Source organism: Mytilus galloprovincialis, chromosome 6 (assembly GCF_965363235.1).
Source record: "Mytilus galloprovincialis chromosome 6, xbMytGall1.hap1.1, whole genome shotgun sequence".
NCBI classification, from domain to species: Eukaryota; Metazoa; Mollusca; class Bivalvia; order Mytilida; family Mytilidae; genus Mytilus; species Mytilus galloprovincialis.
In genome coordinates this window covers 93622713-93645538 of record NC_134843.1, presented here as the reverse complement: position 1 = coordinate 93645538, position 22826 = coordinate 93622713, and the positions used below count along the sequence as shown (strand labels likewise).

Here is a 22826-nt window from a genome sequence, read left to right as displayed (position 1 = left end):
GGACAAAAAGTGAAAAAAATGTCGGATAAACCAAAGTCTCCGGTTGTAGGAGGTGGGAGAACGATGGAACCCGTCACCGGTCAGAAGAGTAAATCACGTTTAGCCCAGCTTGCACCAGTTGAAAACCTGAAAGAAAAACAAGTAAGATAATCAGTACAATAAATCAATCCATGTTCATTAATATGGCCAAGTAAAACACTGTTGGTTTCTGTTGCACATTATTTAAAATGACTGTTCAAAGACAAAGTAAAGAAAATGAAATGGTCCATCTTTCTTAAAGTGGTTTCATAGGATGTTACTGTAAAAAGAAATACAAGCAACATTTTTAATAATTCTAAAGTTTCTTTTAAACGAACAAATATACAGTAGTACACGTATATACAATATAGATACATCTACACAACGCTTGGCTACTATACTAGATAGATTCATGTTTCTGCTGATATACCCAATTTCTTTATAATCTTAGTCATGTTAGTTGTCCTTTCAATATTAAAAGCAATATTTACCAGGTTTCATACTAATTACCCAACCCAAGCATGCCAATTGAAGTGAAGTCTTTCCTTTTCTCTGGATATTTAACATGTTTAAATTTGGTAAAGCTTAAATAAAATGAGTCAAAAAAGTTTAAATTGTAACTTCTTGCAATTGAATTTCTAAACAAATGGTCAAAACTGATATAGAACATTTTAGATTTAGAAATTTGACATTGTAGATATTATTCATATGTATATATTTAACCATTTAACAGGTTATCAGGATTCAAGGTGTTATATCGGAAAAGATTTACTTAACTTCGCATGTTTACAAAATGAATATAAACAATCTACATGTAAAATTAAATTTGAATGTTATAGTGAACTCCATAGTAGATTTTAAAAGAAGTTTCCTTTGAGCATGTTGGTGTTTTCCCATGTGATATATTGCAGTTTTCTTGAATTTTAATTCATGGAGATCACTTGAATCTGACTTGATACACAATTCAATGCACCACATGTATCATATGACATGTATATAATTAGTATAAGGAAATAGTTTATTATTATACTGTTACAGTTTTTAAAGGGATCACACAGTGTATTTTGTGAGGTTAAATTATCTTAGTTCCTTTTAAGTTTTACAGTTGTAATATAACAGTGTTATTGAGTGTACAAAATTTATAGGTTTGTTCTGTTTATAATTTTGTTTGTTTTGTACATGTATACAATTTTGCTTCAAGTTTGCCTTTTTTTGAATTCATGAACTTGTGTCTCATTTTATATGGCAGAACATGGTGAAAAGTTTGGCAAATTGCACTTTATTAGCTTTGATCTGATAAGAAATGACAATTCTCTTTCATGGTTTTAAATTCCATAATCCTTTATTTAAAGGTGAGATTTATAACACCAATAAAAGTATAACATATACACTGATTGAAAGTTGATCATATTCACTGTATATAAACTGATTGAGTTCTTATATAGGGCCATATTGATCTCAAGATAGAAAAATAATTATCTTTCCAAATAGCTATCTATCTTCCCAAATAATGTTTTTTGCTGAGTCCTTGGACTCAATTAAAATTGATCATGAAGAATCCATGGAACTGTATAAACATTATACATCAACATAATCAAGGCCTTAAACTTATTTTTCAAGATATTTCCCCCTTGCATTAATAACTGTCAACTGAAAGATTTTAAGGAGATAATACATATCTTTCTTCATTGCATGATTGTTTTGTTGTCGAGCCTGCAACTTTTGTGCAGAAAGCTTGACATAGGGATAGTGATCCGGCTACGGCAGTGGCGGCGTTAGCTCACTTCTTAAAAGCTTTATATTTTAGAAGGTGGAAGACCTGGATGCTTCATACTTTGTATATAGATGCTTCATGTTATGAAGTTTCTGTCAGTTACATGTCCAATGTCCTTGACCTCATTTTCATGGTTCAGTGACCACTTGAAAAAAAAGTTCAAATTTTTTGTAATGTTGAATTCTCTTTTATTATAAGTAATAGGATAACTATATTTGATATGTGCGTACCTTGCAAGGTCCTCATGTCTGTCAGACAGTTTTCACTTGACCTCGACCTCATTTTATGGATCAGTGAACAAGGTTAAGTTTTGGTGGTCAAGTCCATATCTCAAATACTATAAGCAATAGGGCTAGTATATTCGGTGTATGGAAGGACTGTGAGGTGTACATGTCCAACTGGCAGGTGTCATCTGACCTTGACCTCATTTTCATGGTTCAGTGGTTATAGTTAAACTTTTGTGTTTTGGTCTGTTTTTCTCATACTATATTTGTTGTATGGAATGATTGTAAGGTGCACATGTCTAGCGGGCAGATGTCATGTGACCTTGACCTCATTTTCATGGTTCAGTTGTCAAAGTTAAATTTTTGAGTTTTGGTCATTTTATCTAATACTATATGCCATAGGTCAACAATATTTGGTGTATGGAAATATTTTATGATCTTTATGTCAGTCACGCAGGTTTTATTTGACCGGGACCTCATTTTCACGGTTCATTGCACAGTGTTAAGTTTTTGTGTTTTGGTCTATTTTTCTTAAACTATAAGTAATGGGTCAACTATATATGTTGTATAGAAGCATTGTTAGATGTACATGTCTGCCTGGCATGGTTCATCTGACCTTGACCTCATTTTCAAGGTTCATTGGTCTTTGTTTAGTTATCTTGGTAAATGTTAAAGGTTTATGTGACACTTGTAATAAAGCTTAGCTTTGTACTTAGGACTATCAACATAATATCAATGATTAGTATAGATGGCGAGACATTTCAGCATGTGCACTCTTGTTATAATTCTATGAGTTTGGAGATATATATATATATATAAATATATAATGTCACAATCTCATAAAAACATGTAAAAAAACTGTTGTTGAACTTACATTTAGTTTCATATAAGACACACATATTTTTGGAGGTTACCAGACCATTTTGTGTTCCTAAACCATAAATAGTTATGTTTGAATTGTGAATTTAAGAATGATTTATAACTTAAAAACTTAAGTTTGCCTATATTTTAACATTCAGTCAGTTTGAAGTGAAGAAATATAAAAAAGTCTTTTTAATTTTTTCTTTCAAATTTTGTATGGCTGTTAAAGGTGCAAGTAAATTTACTTTAGTTTAATTTGATACCCAACAGTCACTATTCATAAAAATACTTTCATTACTACCCAATTTAAATGCAAATATATAGCCATCAATTTATCTAATGAGGAATTTGAGAAGACACATAAATTATTCAAATTAGGTTAAATTTAGATAATGCATAATAGCAATTAACACACAAATGTAATCTACATTCTTTGATATATTTACATATATGAAATATGAGTTTTTGTGCAAATGATACAAGGTGATTACCTACACTTTGTCAGACCAAAGATTTTAATTTGGTTTTAACTCTGTTGAAGCAGGATATGATGAATATATCTGAACCATCTTACGTGTAATCTTTATAGCTAAGGCTGTCCTACATGTATAATATTGACATAAGCAGGACATTTGTATTTATATATTGCTTTATATACCTGTATGGTTATGCACTGAAAACATTCTTTTTGATGTTTGTCTTATATACTTGAAGTTTGCCTATGTCTAGTTGGGTTTAAGTTCAAAATTTTGTACGTGAAGCGTTAGGATTTTGCTTTGATGTCTTATTGTCAATGAACATGATGAAGGATATATGAAAATATTAATCAGAAAAGATATCCTTAGCCCATGTCACTATTATCTGGAATAACCCAAGTCAAGTGGTTATAAATGACTGCTTTTGGACTACAATGTTGATATAATAATGCTGTGATTAAGGGGTCAGCTATAATATTAAAGAAGCTTCAATTTAAAAAAAAAAAATGAATTGTCACATGATTTAGGATTCAAATGTCTTAAATGAAAATATTGGCTAAATATGTTAGAAAATTTGTCAGTCCATATGTATATTTTTATAAGTCCTATTTCTGATTTTATTGTAAAATCCACTCACTTGTGACAGATAGGTAAACAGTAAAGGAAAACACAGACGTTACATATTTTGAGACATTTTAAAGACTAATTGGTCAGATGATGCTAACATACACTTGCTTAGAAATCTGAGAAATTTGTCACTCAGTAACAGAAATATTAGTGTTCCAGCTAGGATTTCAAAAGGGCAGAGAGCCAATCATGATACAGGCACTTTAGCACGATGATTGATATATCAAAAAGGACATGTCAAACATTGTCTGATGTAAACTGCAGGGGTTTCTGGTAGAAGTTTTGAGGGGGTTTAGTCACTTTTATGCGAGATGAAAATCAACCTTATTCAATAGAATAAAAGATTCCATAACTTGATAAGCAAATCCATGAGCCTATTGCCATACTTTGAAGGGACAAAAATAAAGTAATAATCTTTAAACATTACATTTTTACGATAAAATAATCACTATTCATCCCCTCTTTCCCTAATGTACTTGAATTTATTTGTGGATTTGTTAATAATCTAATGATAATAAGAGTAACTTGTGTTATGACATCCTTCATCTGAGAAATAGTGTTGGACAAAGGCAGAACAAATAAAGGGTCCATGAAATTGAAGAAAATGTTATGTTTATTCTAAACCAAGAAAGTAGAAGTATTTTTAGTTTGTTTAGCTTTGAAAATATGTTTGATCAGTTCATTTTCATTCTTAACACAATTCTATGACATTTAAACAAATTAAAGTGTTTGATATAGCTTGTTTCTTCAGAAAATATTAAGGATAACCAAAACAGTAAGATATTTCTAGGTTTTCTCATTAATTATCAATGGGTTACCTTTGACTTTATAATAAAATAATGGTTTATTTAAAATATTCATGAGTTGCAATAGAAATAAGCTACTTATTATAAAGAAAATGTGTATACATGAGATATACATTTGTTGTATACATCTGTTATTCAAATGTTTTCCTCTTTCAGTGAAACATCATTAATGGTAATGTTTTCAAATAATTCATTCAGCACATACCAAAAAAAATTAGGGCAGGGAAACAATAGCACAGTATTCACAAACACTTTGGGTCAGGACATACAATGTCATTTGCATTCACAATTACTTTGAGTCAGTTGAACAATATCATATACATGTAGCATTCACAAACACATCGGGTCAGGTGAAAAGTATCATATAGCATATGCATTCACAAACTCATTGGATGACATGGCACTAAAATGTATACTACATGTATATCACACATGTATACTACATGTATATCACACATGCACAATTTCAACTACGAAGAAAAACACAAACATTTTTGTTCAATACCAGTGTAATTTTTGTTCTTTAGAACCATAAGATGACCCCCCCCCCCTTTTAATGTCAGTATAACTTTGACAGAGGACTCATTTAATTTGTAACATGACGTAAAAGGTGTTAGTTTGAAATCACAGTATACAGGTATATACCTAACCTTGGAGAAAACAAGATGTCTTTTCTTAGTGTAACATGTCTTAAATTGAGTAGGTAATCAGAATGGTTTGATAATGTCTATAATGGTATTTACTTAAGTCAATATTTTACATTGTATACTTTGGAGATATACATAATAGTGTTGTGAAAACAAACTTTTGGGATTTAAAGTCCTATAAACAGTTACTAGTGTACTTTATTAAGGTAGAAGTACAATTATTTGGTTTATAAGCTTCTAATTAGTAGATACTTATTCTTCATAGAGATTTAAAACTGTCCTACTGTGATTGTGACTTACTACATTCAAGTTTATTGTATAAAAGAGAGGGTCATTAAAGTCAATGTTAGAGACGACAGCAATTAAAACATAAAACACACTTACTTAAGACTCAGTTATTTAGAGAAGAAAAATGTTAGAAAACAAAGAAGGCAGATTTGTTATGATTGCCAACTAAACTTTTATTCATAACAAATATATGTAAACAATTACAGGTCACTGTATTATTCCTTCAACAATGAGCAAACCCATATCGGACTTAATTACCAGACCTAAAGAAAACTGTAAGGATGATTGGAAGATAAAAAGTTAGGTACAGGTGATTCATAAAGAGAAAACCACTGCCTGATTTGTATTTTTACAGTAAAACTAAACAAATTTTGCGGACAGCAACCCATCACTAGATTACAGGTTCCTTGATCTTGTGAAAGTACATGAAGAATGGGGCAGGGTTTAAAATGTTTATAAGTGCTTGTCACTGCTCAACCCTCCCCAAAGAGTATATAAGTTTGTATAGATGTTACATTAAACCAGTTACCTTAAAACAAGATAAAGTGTTGGAGATCAGAGCACATTGATTCCTTCACTTATTGGTCCTCTTTCACTGGAAACTTTTATTACAGACAGACAGGATTTCTCAGAAGGGAACACTTGAAATATTGTATAAATGTATATGTAGATTTCTCAGAAGGGAACACTTGAAATATTGTATAAATGTATATACTAGTATGTAGATTTGAAAAATGACATACTGTAAATTTGATTTTCTAAGATTTGAAAGTTCTTGGTAAGCAAACAGTTTTGCACAAATTTTCCGTTTACTTTGAGTGTTTTTATTCATTACACAACACGGTTCAAAATGTACATAAGTTTAAAAACTATATATTTTTTGTGAAATATATGTTTTTGAATTTCAAAATCAATCTTTTCTGTTAGTAACCAATCTTTTTCTAAGTGTATCTGATTACTGCGAAGTTTTAAAGATTTTCTCAAATGTTAGAACATGTTTTAAGGTAAAATAACGGAAATTTATAAATGTCATTAAGATAATAAAGTTGGCAGTAAAGTTGATCTCATTACCTACAATACACAGGTTAATGTAGAGGTTTTAAATTCTATATCAAGGTATATATGTAAATGGATTATTTATACATACAAAACTTTTATGCAGAAAGAACTTTGTTTAAGCAACTAGAATATTCTTGTAAAAGAAAAGGGTCAAATATTTGTTTGTTTACTTTAAACAGATATTATTCAGAATTTATATATTCTCACGATAAGGGGCAGAATTAATTTTCAGGGTTTACGTGTTGGCTTTTGTTGTAATAAAAGACGAGTTAACCACTCAGGAATATCTATACCATTAAACAGTTGTTTTGTCAACAAACGTAGGCTGGTCTAGTTTTTAAAAGGATTTTAGTTCAAAATTTATTGAACAATTTGTATTTTGTAATTTTAGTATTTGACTGTTATTTGGTAACCAAAACAATCTCCTTGTGTTGATAGTTTTATTATAACTATATATATTGCTCTTAAGATTTTTATACGCTTCAGCTCAGTAGCACGAGGAACAAATAGGAATCCTCTTCTCTATGTCCACTCATTCATTGGAATTAAAGTATAGCTTGTCCAAATATTTTAGATTTTAATACAATGAATTGTACAATAATCATTAATGAGCCACACATTAAGTCAAATTTAGTGAAGTAGACATAACATCTATTTCAAACATTTAAAAAAAGGCAACAAAAAAAAAAAGGGGGAAGGGGTGTAAGAGATTAAATTAATCTTGGAAGTAATCAAATCTTTTCCTTGTTTAGTTATTTTAATAAGTGGGAGAAAATAAGCACATACATTTACAAGAAAATTTAAACTGAAAAATATTTCTTCATTCAATTTTTTATCAGTAATACATGGACTAGCTATTATTTCAATAAACGCTTTCCAAAAAATGATTACAAGATGAATCAAAACATATTTTTTTATATTACATCATCACATTACATATATCCACAGAAAAAAAGTTCATATTTTACATTGGAATAATTTCATTAGCTTTCATCTTGACCTAAATGATCACCTGCAGGGATCTCCATGGCCTGTTTAACGATGGAGCCCCGCCATCGTTCAAATGTCTTGCGCCATCGTCAAATGACTCGCGCCATCGTTAAATTGTCTTGCGCCATCGTTAAATTGTCTTCCGCCATCGTTCAAAACTTCATCGTTTTTTGTAGCCCGACGCCATTTTTTTTTATCAATTATAATCAAATGCATGTAATTGCATAACCCTTAGGCTTTTTATGTTATAATCCAATACAGTTCTAACGCCTGAGGGATATCCGGATTAAGATCGCTAATTACTTGTACCTGGAGCTCGTACCTGAGCTTGTACAGGTAGATCAACAAACCAAACAGGAGAATACTATCTGAGGATAGACGATCCATTTGTCGAAGTAATCAACTAAGTTTCAGCAAATGATTATGATCATTTAGATTAAATAAATAAATTAATAAATTAATCCAGTTACAAAGAAAACAGTTTAACAAGTCGAACACGTGCTTTATTTTGACTTACGCAATCAGCATCCCCTTTTTTTAAGAAGTACAAAATAAGACGCAAAACAGTAAATATTATTTCATCGTAAATAAATCGAGTACTGCTGTAACGATAATTTAGAATTACTTTAAGTTTAAAAGTAAAAACTTAAATATTTCCTGTAAAGAAATATCGTATCTAAATTCCGAATTCGTTTCGTATATTACAATCAAATTGATACATCCGCGTTTCCGGTTTCTATTCAGACTCGAAAGATGCATGTTGCAGAGCATCAATTTTTCCAGATAGTCATTAAAAACCTTTTCATTTGTCGACGTTTGCTTTACAAATCTCTTTAACCTTTTACATAACCCGTACGCATTGTTTTGTTGTTGCTGCAAATCAGCCATACCGGTAATGGGCTCTGAATTTGACAGTGTCCACGAAAAATAAGCTCCACATTAGATGATTTTTAACCCCCATAACAATTACCAAAAATAAAAGAAATCTGCATGGGGACCTTCATGACAGCTTTTGGTCATTCTCGACTAAGGGGGGGGGGGGGGCATGATGACTTGGCATTTGAATGGTTAAAAACGGCAATAAATGAAAATATTGATACTTCTAATTCTATAATGAAAATTCAAATAAATATAATTTAAATAAGCAATGAATTAGCATTTTCACCATTCCTTGTATGGAGGGATAAAATACTTCCGATCGCGCTACACTGTACAGCGTAGACAAGGTTTGTAATGGTGAAAGTTCCTCCATGGTTCAATTTTCATCCATGGAGATCCCTGCACCTGTTAAAGCCTGAATTTTGTTTTTCTCTCACTTAATATGTTTTTTTAAGCATTTTTAATATTTTTTTCTAATTGATAGCAGTATAAGTGAAACATTTAAAAATCAAAGAAAAAAAATAAACTGTTTTATATGAACAGTCAATGTTTAAAAACCATTATAACAAAAGTATTGCAATTCATTTATTTGATGTCAATATCTCCATAATTGTTACAGATTTCAGTCAGACTTAGGTTTCCCTTTACATTTAACTTTGTAGTACCAAGTTATTTTCTTACAGCATTAAAATGAAATTTGTAATTACTACAGTTTAAATTCATCTCTATAATTTTATTTTTGTAGTAAATAAACCATATTGCAAAACTATAATTATATGTTTAAATAAAGTCTATAGTTTCATTTAAGTTACAGAAAAAAATATTAACAAAAATGCTCCATTATGTATTTGAATTGTAATTTCAAAATAAAATAGATCAAACTATATATTTTTCAAATGATTCAATTGCATCATGTGATAGATAAAAAAAAATATTGTACAAATCATTTATTGACTATTAGGCTTATAAAAATGAGTTATTCCCCTTTGTATATAAAATACAAAGTAAAACATTTTTCTGACTACCACAAGTTTGACTTTTTTTAATTCCAGGATTGTCTGACATGCTGCTAGGACCCTGCGACAATTGAAAATGACAAACATTATTTTATTGTTTAAATTCTATACTTGTGACTTATTTAACAAAACTGAAACAATGGGACTGGCCCATTAAACTTTTTACATCCTGCTAACAAGTATCTCCCTTGAATCTGTATGGCGTTCAAAAAATATTTTCACACATATTTTTTTTTCAAGTATGATCTATGGTAAAATAACTTGATATATTATTTTAATTGATAACCTAGGATTCAGCTGAATATACCAGTATAAGAAAGATGAGAGCATTAGCTAAGACAGCAATGCTTCAACAAAAGGATGTACAGGTATCATATGTTGTTTGGATGAACATGCTTTGGTCAATAGTAATAAGTCATAATGCTCGTAATTAATAATGTATATAACCTTAACTATTACATATGAATGTAAGTGTTTGGTGTAATAATGATATAAAGATAATGATATGATGATTGTAATGAATAATGAACTATAACATATGTTGTGCACAGAGTTTGAAATTAAATTTCTCGTCAACTTGGTCACAGAAGTTATAAAAGCTTTAAAATAAGTTGTACATTGTACATACTTTGTCTATATATGTCAAAATTTATATTTATTATACCCCCGCTTTAAAAAAGGGGGGGGTATACTGTTTTACCTCTGTCTGTCAGTCCGTCCGTCCGTCCATCAGTCCGTCCGTCAGTCAGTCCGTCCCATGAAACTTTCGTCACATTTTTCTCAGGAACTACACATCCACCCTTTCTGTAATTTGGTATCAACATTTATATATGTCAGCCATACCGTGTGATGCGTTTTCAGATTCATCACTTGACAACTTCCTGTTTACCTAACACTTGTCTGATTTTACACATGATAGCCAAGTTGAAAATTTTCGTCAAATTTTTCTCAGGAACTACAATACAAGGATTTCTGAAATTTGGTTTCAGGATTTATATAAGTCAGCTATACCGTGTGATGCGTTTTCAGATTCATCACTCGACAACTTCCTGTTTACCGAACACTTGTATGATTTTACACATGATAGCCAAGTTGAAAATTTTCGTCACATTTTTCTCAGGAACTGCAATACAAGGATTTCTGAAATTTGGTTTCAGGATTTATATAAGTCAGCTATACCGTGTGATGCGTTTTCAGATTCATCACTCGACAACTTCCTGTTTACCGAACACTTGTATGATTTTACACATGATAACCAAGTTAAAAATTTTCGTCACATTTTTCTCAGGAACTACAATACAAGGATTTCTGAAATTTGGTTTCAGGATTTTTATAATTCAGCTATACCGTGTGATGCGTTTTCAGATTCATCACTCGACAACTTCCTGTTTACCGAACACTTGCATATTTTTACACTATTAATATTATCCACTTGCGGCGGGGGTATCATCAGTGAGCAGTAGCTCGCAGTTTCACTTGTTATAACCTAGTTTTAAATTTCAAGCTGTTGAGAACATTTTTTTCAAACCCTGATACAGGTAACTGAAAGGTAATAGAGTGATTTGAAAAATGATGAAATTACATAGAATAGAAGCATGTTTGACAACTAATGGTATGTCTGGTGTTGTATTGCAAGTAATACTTAAATATGATAAATTATAGCATGTAAAAAAACTGAGAATGTCATGATATAATAACAATAATTTATAGATTTTATGCTGTTGGAAATGATCATGATTTGGAGCACTGTGATGTTAAGGTAGAAAGTAATCATCAAGTGTCAAAAAACTCAATTTAGGCAAAGGGGTGCCAGTAGGTGTTACACTTGTCTATTCTATCTGTCTTTCCCATCAGTGTATCATTCATTGCATACGTTCCCAAAATTGGTTTCTGTTGTCTAACTTTGCCTCAACAAAATCATGGGCAAATGCTATTTAACTTATACACAATGGCTTTTACCACAAAACACAGATCAAGTTCGAAATTGGGTGGCATCACTTTTACTGTTCATTAAGTTATGCCCCTTTACAAACATAAATAATTCTTTATCTTTTTTCCCGTTTTCTAACTTTTAGTATGCCTCAATCAAATGTTATAAAACTTACAACAATGCTAATTACAACAAAACACAGATCAAGTTCCAAATAATATGTAAAGCTGAGACTACATCTCTCAGTCTCTGAAATAGTTGTGAATACATAAGAGATTAATATACTTCTGGGCAGATCAAAACCTCTATAGACAAAAAAGAGCAATTCAAAGGATTAATATATAGTTTCTGTAGATACTGAGTAAAACTTGGATAAATCAAGAAGAACTCAGAGGCTTCAGGCACCAACAATGACCATTGTTGATATTGAGGCAGAGGTGCCATGTAAGACACTGGCTCCTGTGTCTAAGCCACTAATTTGATTGTAACTGAACTGAAGTGTGTATAATATGACAGTAAACATTTATAAAATTATGCAATTGTATATATGGCTTTATGACTAGTCATATGTTATGGTTTAAAATTTGTCCTTTACTAGCCTGAAATGATTTAAGATAAATATTTTATTGTTATGTAATAGTGTCATAATCAAGTAGAATTATAGATTTATAATTTATCATATTTAAAGCACTAAACTTTATAACTTACTTATGGATTTAAGACTTGTTTCCATTTTCCGACACTTCTAAAAGACCATATACAATGTACATAAATCACTGATACAAGCTGTTTTAATTATCAGTTATTGTTATATTGTCGGCCAGAATAAATGAGCTTTTCACTGTCATTTGGTAGATTTATAATACTTTTTGATATTTCAATCATGTCGTCTCCTTTGATCATTGTCCTCTGTAAGAATATAAGAATTTTTCTTTGGTTTTATGCTACAGTTCAAATGATGAATAATTTTAGATTATTTTGATACAGATTTGGTAAAATTTTTACAGTATAATGAATGAAATATTGTTGTGATAGCATTGACTATGTTAAAAAAAAGTTACTAAGTCTCAGGTTTGTGCATTGTGTCATTAAAGAAAAATGTTCACTTTTGGCAAAATAATTGGCCTTAAGTGCCAACTTTTCCAAAAAATATCTCAAAAGGCCACATATTTGTTCAAAATGTATCTGTTTTAAGCGCTTCAAGTTCCTAAAAACCCTTAATGTTACTATTTTTTAGAAGTCATTGCTAAATGCAGCATTATTCTACATTAGTAAGTGTTGTTATAATGCATGACATTCCATAACAGCAGTTTTAATAAAAAGGAAAAAATCTAAATAAAGAAATAAATCTGAATGTCTAATTATTTGTGTGTGTCTTTAAACTTTGATTTTGTAACATTGTGTGGAAAATATATATTAACCATAATGCATCAGTGGTACAATGTATGTATAAAAGCAGTAAAAAGTAAAAAGTAAGGAATATATTCTCTAAAGGATTACGGACTGTGCAAGGGCTGTATAGCCAGTCACGGTTAAAAACTCCCATCTGACAATTAACTATTTTCTGTTGTATACTCTGTTACTTATTACTTTATTTTATATATTATTTTAAAAGTTATTGCATGTTTTAGTAAAAATAATAGATGCAAATTTAAGGCTCTGTGTTGAAGACTGTACCTTGACCTATAATGGTTTACTTATATAATTGTAAATTGGATGGAGAGTTGTCTCATTGGCACTCATACCACATCTGGTCCAAGGACACAGTTATCGTCCTTAGGTTTTCGTTGTCTACGAATATAGTCCCTAGTGTAAACAGTGTATAACTTACATGTTTTATTTGATACACTTTCCCAATTTATTTCATGAAATATTGAGTAGGGGATGTAATTACATGTTAAAAAAAATTGGTTGCTGAATCTTTATGTTAAGTAGTGATTTGGTCCAGGTCAAATTTTAGCTGTCAAACTGAATTTTACACCCCCTTAACACAGAATTGTCAATATTTTGAGTTAGAGCTGGTAGAAGTTTCTATAATTTTGATATTATTTGTCTCACTGGTAGTACACTTCTATACACTGTAAAAATCTTTTTGAGAAAGAACAGGTGCGATTTTGTTAATTTGAATTTATTGTCTAAAAGAAATGCATGAAATAACTGTGTTCTCGGGCCATCTTCCTATATCTATAAAGAGTTGTATACAAAAATCAAATGGAGTTAACTCCCATTGACTGTATAATCCAAATTGAAAATATCTTTTTCAAGCATAAGAGTTTCAAGTGAGGAAAAATGTTTGCTGTGTATTGAAAGTATATTAGGCTGAGGGGAATTATAATGCTTGAAATTAGTTGAATAAAAACAATTTTTTAGTCTTTTCTGTCATTCTTTCGAAAAAAAGGGAATAACAGATGTGATAAACATCAGGATTTTTTTTTAAAGTTGTACATGTATCCCTATTCTGACTGTTTTTTTTTTTTTTTTAATTTCTTCTGAAAAACTGGAATACCTGTCTAGTGACTTTCAAAGTCCTTATATGACAATGATACAAGTAGTTCTGGTAGTCCTGATTTAAAAGAGAACAGCAACTTTTTTGTGTGTTAGGACTACACAAATTCTAAACTATTGAACATTATTTAAACAACTTCAACAATGTTTAAGGTGAAATTTTACTGTGCAATATAATTTTATAATAAACTGTTAATGGAGTTAATGTTTTAGAAATAATTTATAAGCTAAACTTCAAACAAAAAACAAAAAATTCCAGTTGCTGTACTGAACCTCTTATATATTAGTCTTTAATATTTGAAAATGCCTTTCATGAATATAAAAATATCCAGTCCATATCTGATTTGATTCTGACAGTTGCTGAATTGTGCAGAATATATCCAACCTTCCATTCGAGACAGTGATTTAAAGACTCTGACCTGTTTTGTTTTTTTTGTGCATTTATATTATGAGTTTCGGAGTGATTATAGAAATATACGTATACAGGGCTCATGAAATTATTGTTTAATGCAAGGAATCCATAGCATATTAAAAACCTTTACTCAACAAACTTTTCCCACATTTTACAAAGTTCATATTTTCTATTAGAGTTATTTAGAGTACTTTGGTCCACATTAAGTCATTGAATGTTATTTATGATATAATCAAATATGGGGTTGCTCTACTTCAAAGACAATTTCTGTCTCAATTGTAATGAGTATTGTATACTTGAATTTGACAATAAAAAAAATCACAGAAGTTTTATAACATTGATTTTGACTTAAACCTGTCAAAAAAAAAAAAAAAAAAAATAGTAGTAGTCTTCACACAAATCAGCCTGACAGTAGCTAAGTCTTCTTGACACAAACAAGCAATTACACTGCTTTATCTATTAGTCTGAAACGAACAAGGCAGCAATATGAATATATATATTCATTTAAACCAGCCCAAAGATATCTCATTCTGACAAAAATCTGCTTTAAAATAACTAACTCTGATATATAGTGATATCATATACAATAGCTAAATCTGAAACAAACTCGCTGTTAGGCAGCTTAATATAAACAATTAGTTGAGAGATATCTTAACCTGACAAAAACTAGCTGAGCAAGTAAACCCGACACAAACCAGCTGAGCAATTAAACCTGACATAAATCAGCTGAGCAATTTAACCTGACACAAACCAGCTGAGCCATTAAACTGACACAAACCAGCTGAGCAATTAAACTGACACAAACCAGCTGAGCCATTAAACCTGACACAAACCAGCTGAGCAATTAAACTTGTCACAAACTAGCTGAGTAAATACACCTGACACAAACCAGCTGAGCCATTAAACCCGACACAAACCAGCTGAGCAATTAAACCCTAACACAAACCAGCTGAGTAAATAAACCTGACAAAAACCAGCCAAAAGATAGCCTTACCTGACACAAACGAGCTGAACTATAGTTTAACTTGAGACAAACTAGCTAATTGATAACCAAATATGACATTGTTTGCCTTAGACAAACCAACTCAAAGAATTCTCTAATTTGACACTGACCAGCTCAGAGATAACTAATCTGACACAAGTCAGCTGAACGATTACTAGAGCTGCTTAAAGATAAATGAACCTGACACAAACCAGACCAAAGACAACTAAATCTGACACATACCATCCTAAAGAAAACAAGATATATGTATGACAATTTTTATCTTACACAAACCAGTTCGTAAATAAGTAAGTATGACACAAATCAGTGAAACGATAATTGAATTTGACACAAACCAGCTCAATGATAACTAAATCTGACACAAACCAGCTCAAAGATAATTTAATCTTACACAAACCAGCTCAAAGATAACTAAATCTGACACAAACCAGCTCAAAGATAAATAAATCTGACACAAACCAGCTCATAGATAAATAGATCTGACACAAAACAGCTCAAATATAACTAAATCTGACATACCAGCTCAAAGATAACTAAATATGACACAAATCATCTGAAGGATACCTAAATATGACACAAATCATCTGAAGGATACCTAAATATGACACAAATCAGTGAAAAGATAATTGAATTTGACACAAATCAGCTGAAAGATAACTAAAACTGACATAAACCAACTCAAAGATAACTAAATCTGACACAAATCAGCTCAAAGATAACTAAATCTGACACACACCAACTGAAAGATAACAAAATACATGTATGACAATGTTATTCTGACACAAACCAGTACAAAAATAGATAAATCTGATAAGTATAGTCTGACAAGACAATGTAGTTACATATGGCACTGTTATAACTTATATATAAAAAAGAAGATGTGGTATGATTGCCAATGAGACAACTCTTAGTCTTAATCAGTCCAAAGAACTATAAAACTTTTTGGCACATTATATTAAAAGAACAAAGATAGAGGAATCTGTAAATGTTAGACTGACACAAACATGAGTCCATCAATAATTCAATGATATTTAAAACATAAAGCTCTATTTCTCATGAAATAATTTATATAACAATAGACAGCAATTAATGGCATGATGGAAATAGCAGAACAATTTATTCCTCATTCAAATACCTTACTTGTCAAGTTAATGACATTTCATTGTAACTTCTATCTACAACATACATGATTAGTTTTCAATGTTTGTCTCTCCCTAGCAACAGAGGTTTCCTAAACAACCGAGTACACCCATCCTTGTAGGGATTAACTTATCAATTGGTTATTTATGACTTTTACAAGTTACTGCTGGGACAACACAAAAGAAAATTGTATCACATTTGAAAAAGATTAGTGATAAAAATAAGACTGGTTACTACCTGACTTACTTCTGGTGGTGTAAACTTCAAGTAATTTCAAATGTTATTGCTTTTTGACATGGACAAGGATTTATAGCAGTCAAGAGTTACACATTACTGTACGCAGTATGACTACTAATTACTTTTTTTCAGATAGAAAATTTTTGAAGTTTTTTATGCTTGTTTGTTGTTCCTCAAGAGGCAGAAAACAAATAATAGATAAATTAAAATGAAGTATATGTATACCATAAAAAATCAGACATTTATTCGATTTCACTTGTATCATACACATATGCTTTATTACCAAAACAGCCTCAATCATTATATTAAGTACAAACTTGCTAACTTTGATTATTTCTTTGCTTGGTTTCATGGCCTTGTCCAATTATACACTGTATTCAATGTTTTTTTAAGATGTTAAAAAAAGAAAATTTACAAACTTCAACACCTATATTTTTATCGTCTAGATTAAAATTCTAGTACATGTATTGATATAATTTTTATTACAATAATCAATTATGAGTTAGAGATAAACATTGGGGATACATCAGAATAATATAAATATGCATTGGGAGAACATTCTTTGGTTATTTTGTCTCCTTGAAATTAAAAATCAAAAAGTATTAGCTAGATGTTCTCATGATCAAGATATAAGTCTGTCAGACATCCCTATTTATTTGTTACTCCCTGCTTCTAAGAAGGGTGGATATAATAACCCACACATATGCCTGTCCAACGTACTGCCCATCCATGACACATTCGGTTTACAGATTATAATGTAAGATTAAGGTACATTGCACAACTTGACCAAATATTTTGAATATTTAACATATGGACCATAAAATACAGGTTAATTGCAATTATAAAGGGTTTGACATTAACTTTCCAATAGTTATTCTCTCAGTAACACTGTTACTTTAATTTCCAATTCAAATTGATAATACAGTATAGATTTTAATACAGTTTTATTCTACCATGAATCAGGGTTGGCAAAGTATTACCCACCCGGGCTGGGCAATACTCCCAGAAATGGGTAATAGTGGGCATTACTGGGCAATATGATTTTGTAAGCTTATTTTAACACAAAATAGTAAAGACTTGTTATAGTTTCATAGTATAACAGCTAAATATATACTTTTTATACAGATAACCATTGACAGTCATTTCCAGAAAATTCAATTTCATTCTCTTCTCTATTAATTTTATATGTAGGCAGAATACAAGATTTGCTATTTTAAAGATACCTTTTAATTACCAAGTACTGTTTCAATAATCCAAACTTTGAAAAATGCATTTTATTGCAGTGTTTAAGTGAATTCTTAATTTTAATTGTTATACATTCATATTGCTAAATAAACACCCTACAGGGTCATGCCATTAACACTTATAAAATTGAAAGGACTGATTATTGTTACATAAACAAATCTGTGTTCTAATCTGAATAATTACTTATTAATTAGTGACAGTACATATACATTATTTAAATGTGATGTTTCTTTAATACATGTAATTGTTAATTCTTAATAGGAGCTATATTCATTTGAAAAAAATGATTTACTTGCTTTCTATTTACAGTTTGCCAATCTAGACAAAATCTAAACAAACAAAATAGGGTATAAATATCTTATTAAATGTATTGCATTTGTGTTTATCACTGAATCCTCTTTAAAATTCAGAAAAATATTTTATATTACCCAGTATTGCCCAGTATTACCCACTAAAACCAAGTAAAACCCGGGTTTTCCCAGTATTTCCCACTGGGCTGGGCAATACTCATAAAACCCAGGTTTTTGCCAACCCTGCCATGAATCAAAAGGTCAAAGTTGATTTTGATGGTTTTGACATTTACTGGTCAAGAGTTATGCCCCTTAATTGGTTTCTGGTTAGAAATGGATAACTTTTACTTTCATTTATATTATTTGGACCTACATAGATATGTGCCTTAATGTAAACCTAGCATAGTTATATAACCTTTATTGACATTGCATGCATAAATAGAAATGCTGCAGGATTTATGCACTAGACCATTGTATAACTGTAATAATTAAAACAATAATTTACCTGATTTTTCTTTCTTTTGGTTAGCTGTTTTCAACAGTCAGTTGTTATCTATTATTGAGAAAATACTTGGTCATAGTTTCATCATCCATTATTGAGTAAATCCTTGGTCATAATTTCAGCTAATACCCATTTATATATACAACTATAGCACATTATCATAGTGTTATTCCTTTCAACATTAGCCACAGCATCCAAAAAGCTAGAAAAAAAACATTGACAAAATTTACCTACTACACTTTCCACACATCTATCAGTATAAATAAAGGTAACTTTTGGACATTCGTAGCTTAATTTTAACCCTTTCAATAGAATATCTTGTCACTAGGGTTTAGGTATTCCCAAAACATGTTCAACTATGCATGGTGCATAATAAGGTGTTTGTCTAAAGGCATTAAGGCCCGAATTAAGCCCAAGAAAATAAAATGGTTCACAACTATTTCAAATTTGCATATAATGTTTAGAGATGCATAGGGTCTGAAAGAAATATAAATGAAAAACAAAGATTTTTATCTTATGTCATCACAATTATGTCGTAGTATGGACCATTTTCACAAAAACGATGACAAATACAGAATTTATGCAGTTTTACTCGTCATTTCCATTATGAAAACATTGTTCGCAGCCAAGAAACAAAAAAATAATTTAAGAGAAGCTTTATTATAACTATAGAAATAATCTCCCCAAATATAAAGTTGTTTCTTGGGTGCACACATACTTATCCAATCTACATCATACTTGAAATTAATGATAATAAACCAGGAAAATCAAGAAACTTTACAAAACATGCAAATTTTGTCATGGTTTGTTGTCATGGTTACTGGATCAATGTGAAATGTGTTTTAATTTCCTGAATACCTTTTACCTCAGTCTAGTTTGGACAAATTTAAGAATTTGTATTATAACTTTTCAATTTAAAATTTTTAATATTTGGGCCCGGTGCTTTGCTTTTGCGCCAAAAAAATCTTTCACTTGCGTCACAAACCATATTTCATTTGCGCCAAAAACAAAACCTTTCATTTGCGCCTATAATACAGGTAAATAAAGGTAGATAGCATTCATTTTTGTCGAGCCTGCAACTTTTGTTGCAGAAACCTCGACATAGGGATAGTGATCCGGCGGCGGCGGCGTTAGCTTACTTCTTAAAAGCTTTATATTTTAGAAGGTGGAAGACCTGGATGCTTCATACTTTGTATATATATGCCCCATGTTACAAAGTTTCTGTCAGTCACATGTCCAATGTCATTGACCTCATTTTCATAGTTCACTGACCACTTGAAAAAAAAACTCAGAATTTTTGTAATGTTGAATTCTCTCTTATTATAAGTATAAGGATAACTATATTTGGTATGTGCGTACCTTGCAAGGTTCTCATGCTCGTCAGACAGTTTTCACCTGACCTCGACCTCATTTCATGGATCAGTGGACAAGGTTAAGTTTTGGTGGTCAAGTCCATATCTCAGATACTATAAGCAATAGGGCTAGTATATTCTGTGTATGGAAGGACTGTAAGGTGTACATGTCCAACTGGCAGGTGTCATCTGACCTTGACCTCATTTTCATGGTTCAGTGGTTATAGTTAAGTTTTTGTGTTTTGGTCTGTTTTTCTCATACTTTATGCAATAAGTCTACTATATTTGTTGTATGGAATGATTGTAAGGTGTACATGTCTAGCGGGCAGATGTCATATGACCTTGACCTCATTTTCATGGTTCAGTGGTCAAAGTTAAGTTTTTGAGTTTTGGTCTTTTTATCTAATATTATATGCCAAAGGTCAACTATATTTGGTGTATGGAAATATTTTATAATCTATAGTAAGTCCCGCAGGTTTTATTTGACCATGACCTCAATTTCACGGTTCATTACACAGTGTTAAGTTTTTGTGTTTTGGTCTGTTTTTTTAAACTATAAGTAATAGGTCAACTATATTTGTTGTATGGAAGCATTGTTAGCGGTACATGTCTACCTGGTGTGGTTCATCTGACCTTGACCTCATTTTCATGATTCATTGGTCTTTGTTTAGCTATCTTGGTTAATGTTAAGTGTATGTGGCAGTTGTAATAAAGCTTTATACTTAGGACTATCAACATAATGTCAATGATTAGTTAAGAAGGCGAGACATTTCAGTGTGTGCACTCTTGTTTTTCTTTAAAAAATAAATACAGGTTTTTTGGCATAAAACATATTTCTCAGAATTCAGGCATCTTAAAATCATACACAAGGTATATTAAAACTTCGTTAAAACACAGTTCTGTTACTTTGAACATATTTAAAAACTAGTAAAATTGCAAAACAGTTGTATGCATTATACACTATAGTAAATTTATAATTCTGTCCATATCAGTTGTTATTCTGGCTTTGCAAGTTTTATGGAACACCTAAACGATTTTTAATATGATGCATTTGATAAGCTATATAGCGTTTGTGTGATCATAAAAAAATACAGACTTATTTCCTCTATTGGACTCTGAACTGACAATGTCCATCTATACACCTCAAGCATACACACATTTAATAATTTTAAACCTCAGTTTTGTATTAGAAATTAGTATGAACAATCAACCAGGAGAAATACTGTAAAAACAAATCTTATTCAAAATGCAGCAAAGAATATTCAACTGTTCGGTTATATTTTATTTGAATTTCCTGTGAAATGGCACAAATAAAGTTTTTTTATTTGGCGCAAATGAAAGATTGGATTTTTTAAAAATTGGCGCAAATGCAATGCGCCCTTTGGGCCAAATAAGGGCCTTATTGCCCTACTTTATTTGTAACCAAGCTATGCAGTTTTCTCATTTGAATTGTTTTACCAATTTTTCATTTGGGGGCCTTTTATATCTTACTATCCAATATGCATAATCATTGTTGAAGCTGTAAGCTTAAGGTTACGTATAGTTTCTAACTTCTCTGTCATTTGGTATCTTGTGGAGAGATGTCTCATTGGCAATCATACCATGTCTTCATGTTTTTAAATTGCATCATTGGTAATTAATCATTCCAACATACACTAATAATATATATATCTCTGTGTCAATGGGTTAACTTTGGTATTAAGAAGACATTAAAAAAAAGTGTTTTTGATAAATTTAAGCTGTCAAACGCTCTGTTTTCTCTGTAGATGTGCTTAAGATTTTTTTAACTAGGGAAGTCTAAATCTTATAGATTGAACCAGATTTAACAAATATCTGAAGTGAAATTGCTCTCTTAACAAAGACAAAATTTCCACTTTTTTCATTAAATTTAAATCTTATATAAAGTTTCTTTAACTTACCTAATCATTTCAAGAATGTCCATAATTTCCATCATTGATTGGTAACAACATCAAATAATAATTCCTACAGACGGCTGGTTATTAATTTAATTTGCATCTGACACAATCAATTAAAATAATTAATACAATTAACATTTAAATCCCAGAGTTTCCTGTATATACTTTGCTAGACCAAGAGTCAAGGTTAAATGTTTGAGTAATTGTAGATCCTCGACTGATAGCTGATCAAGGACCAGTTGTCCAGAATATTTCAGTTATTACTATTACATGATTAGGACCTGCTTAGTTCTTTAAATTTAGTGATCCTCTTTCACAGGCCAGTTGCTTTATTTGTAAAGATTATTTCGCTCCATAAGACATCCAATTTATTAGACAATATAAATTTTTATCCAACATTTGTTTATTCTCATAAATACGGTTTAAAATTGTCTCAGACATTGCAAAACATATAATTTAAAAATCATTCATGTTAAGTATAGGTGGAAATGTCGTGTTATAAAGGAATTTACGCAATGGTTTTCAATTTTAACACTAATTGAATTCACAGTGACAAATTATTGGATAAAAACATGTCGTAAAAAGGTGAAAAGAAGCAATAATACTTTTAAAAATTACAGCTATTTATG

The 22826-nt window shown here is 30.7% G+C and overlaps 1 protein-coding gene and 1 long non-coding RNA gene across 4 annotated transcripts in view; one reads left to right on the top strand and one right to left on the bottom strand.

The window, feature by feature from the left end:
- Positions 1–22821, bottom strand: LOC143080753 (uncharacterized). The gene is made up of 3 exons (XR_012979788.1): positions 22201–22821; positions 18933–19131; positions 1–126 (listed from the first exon to the last, which is right to left on the bottom strand). It is a non-coding gene; the product is annotated as an uncharacterized LOC143080753 (long non-coding RNA).
- LOC143080752 (dynein axonemal heavy chain 5-like) overlaps positions 8–22826 on the top strand; it is a 158550-nt gene continuing 135731 nt past the window's right edge. For all 3 annotated transcript variants that reach the window (XM_076256762.1, XM_076256760.1, XM_076256761.1), the window contains exon 1: positions 8–141. In XM_076256762.1, the coding sequence (XP_076112877.1) occupies positions 19–141 (123 nt within the window). In that variant the 5' untranslated portion in view covers positions 8–18. The remainder of the gene's footprint in view (positions 142–22826) is intronic.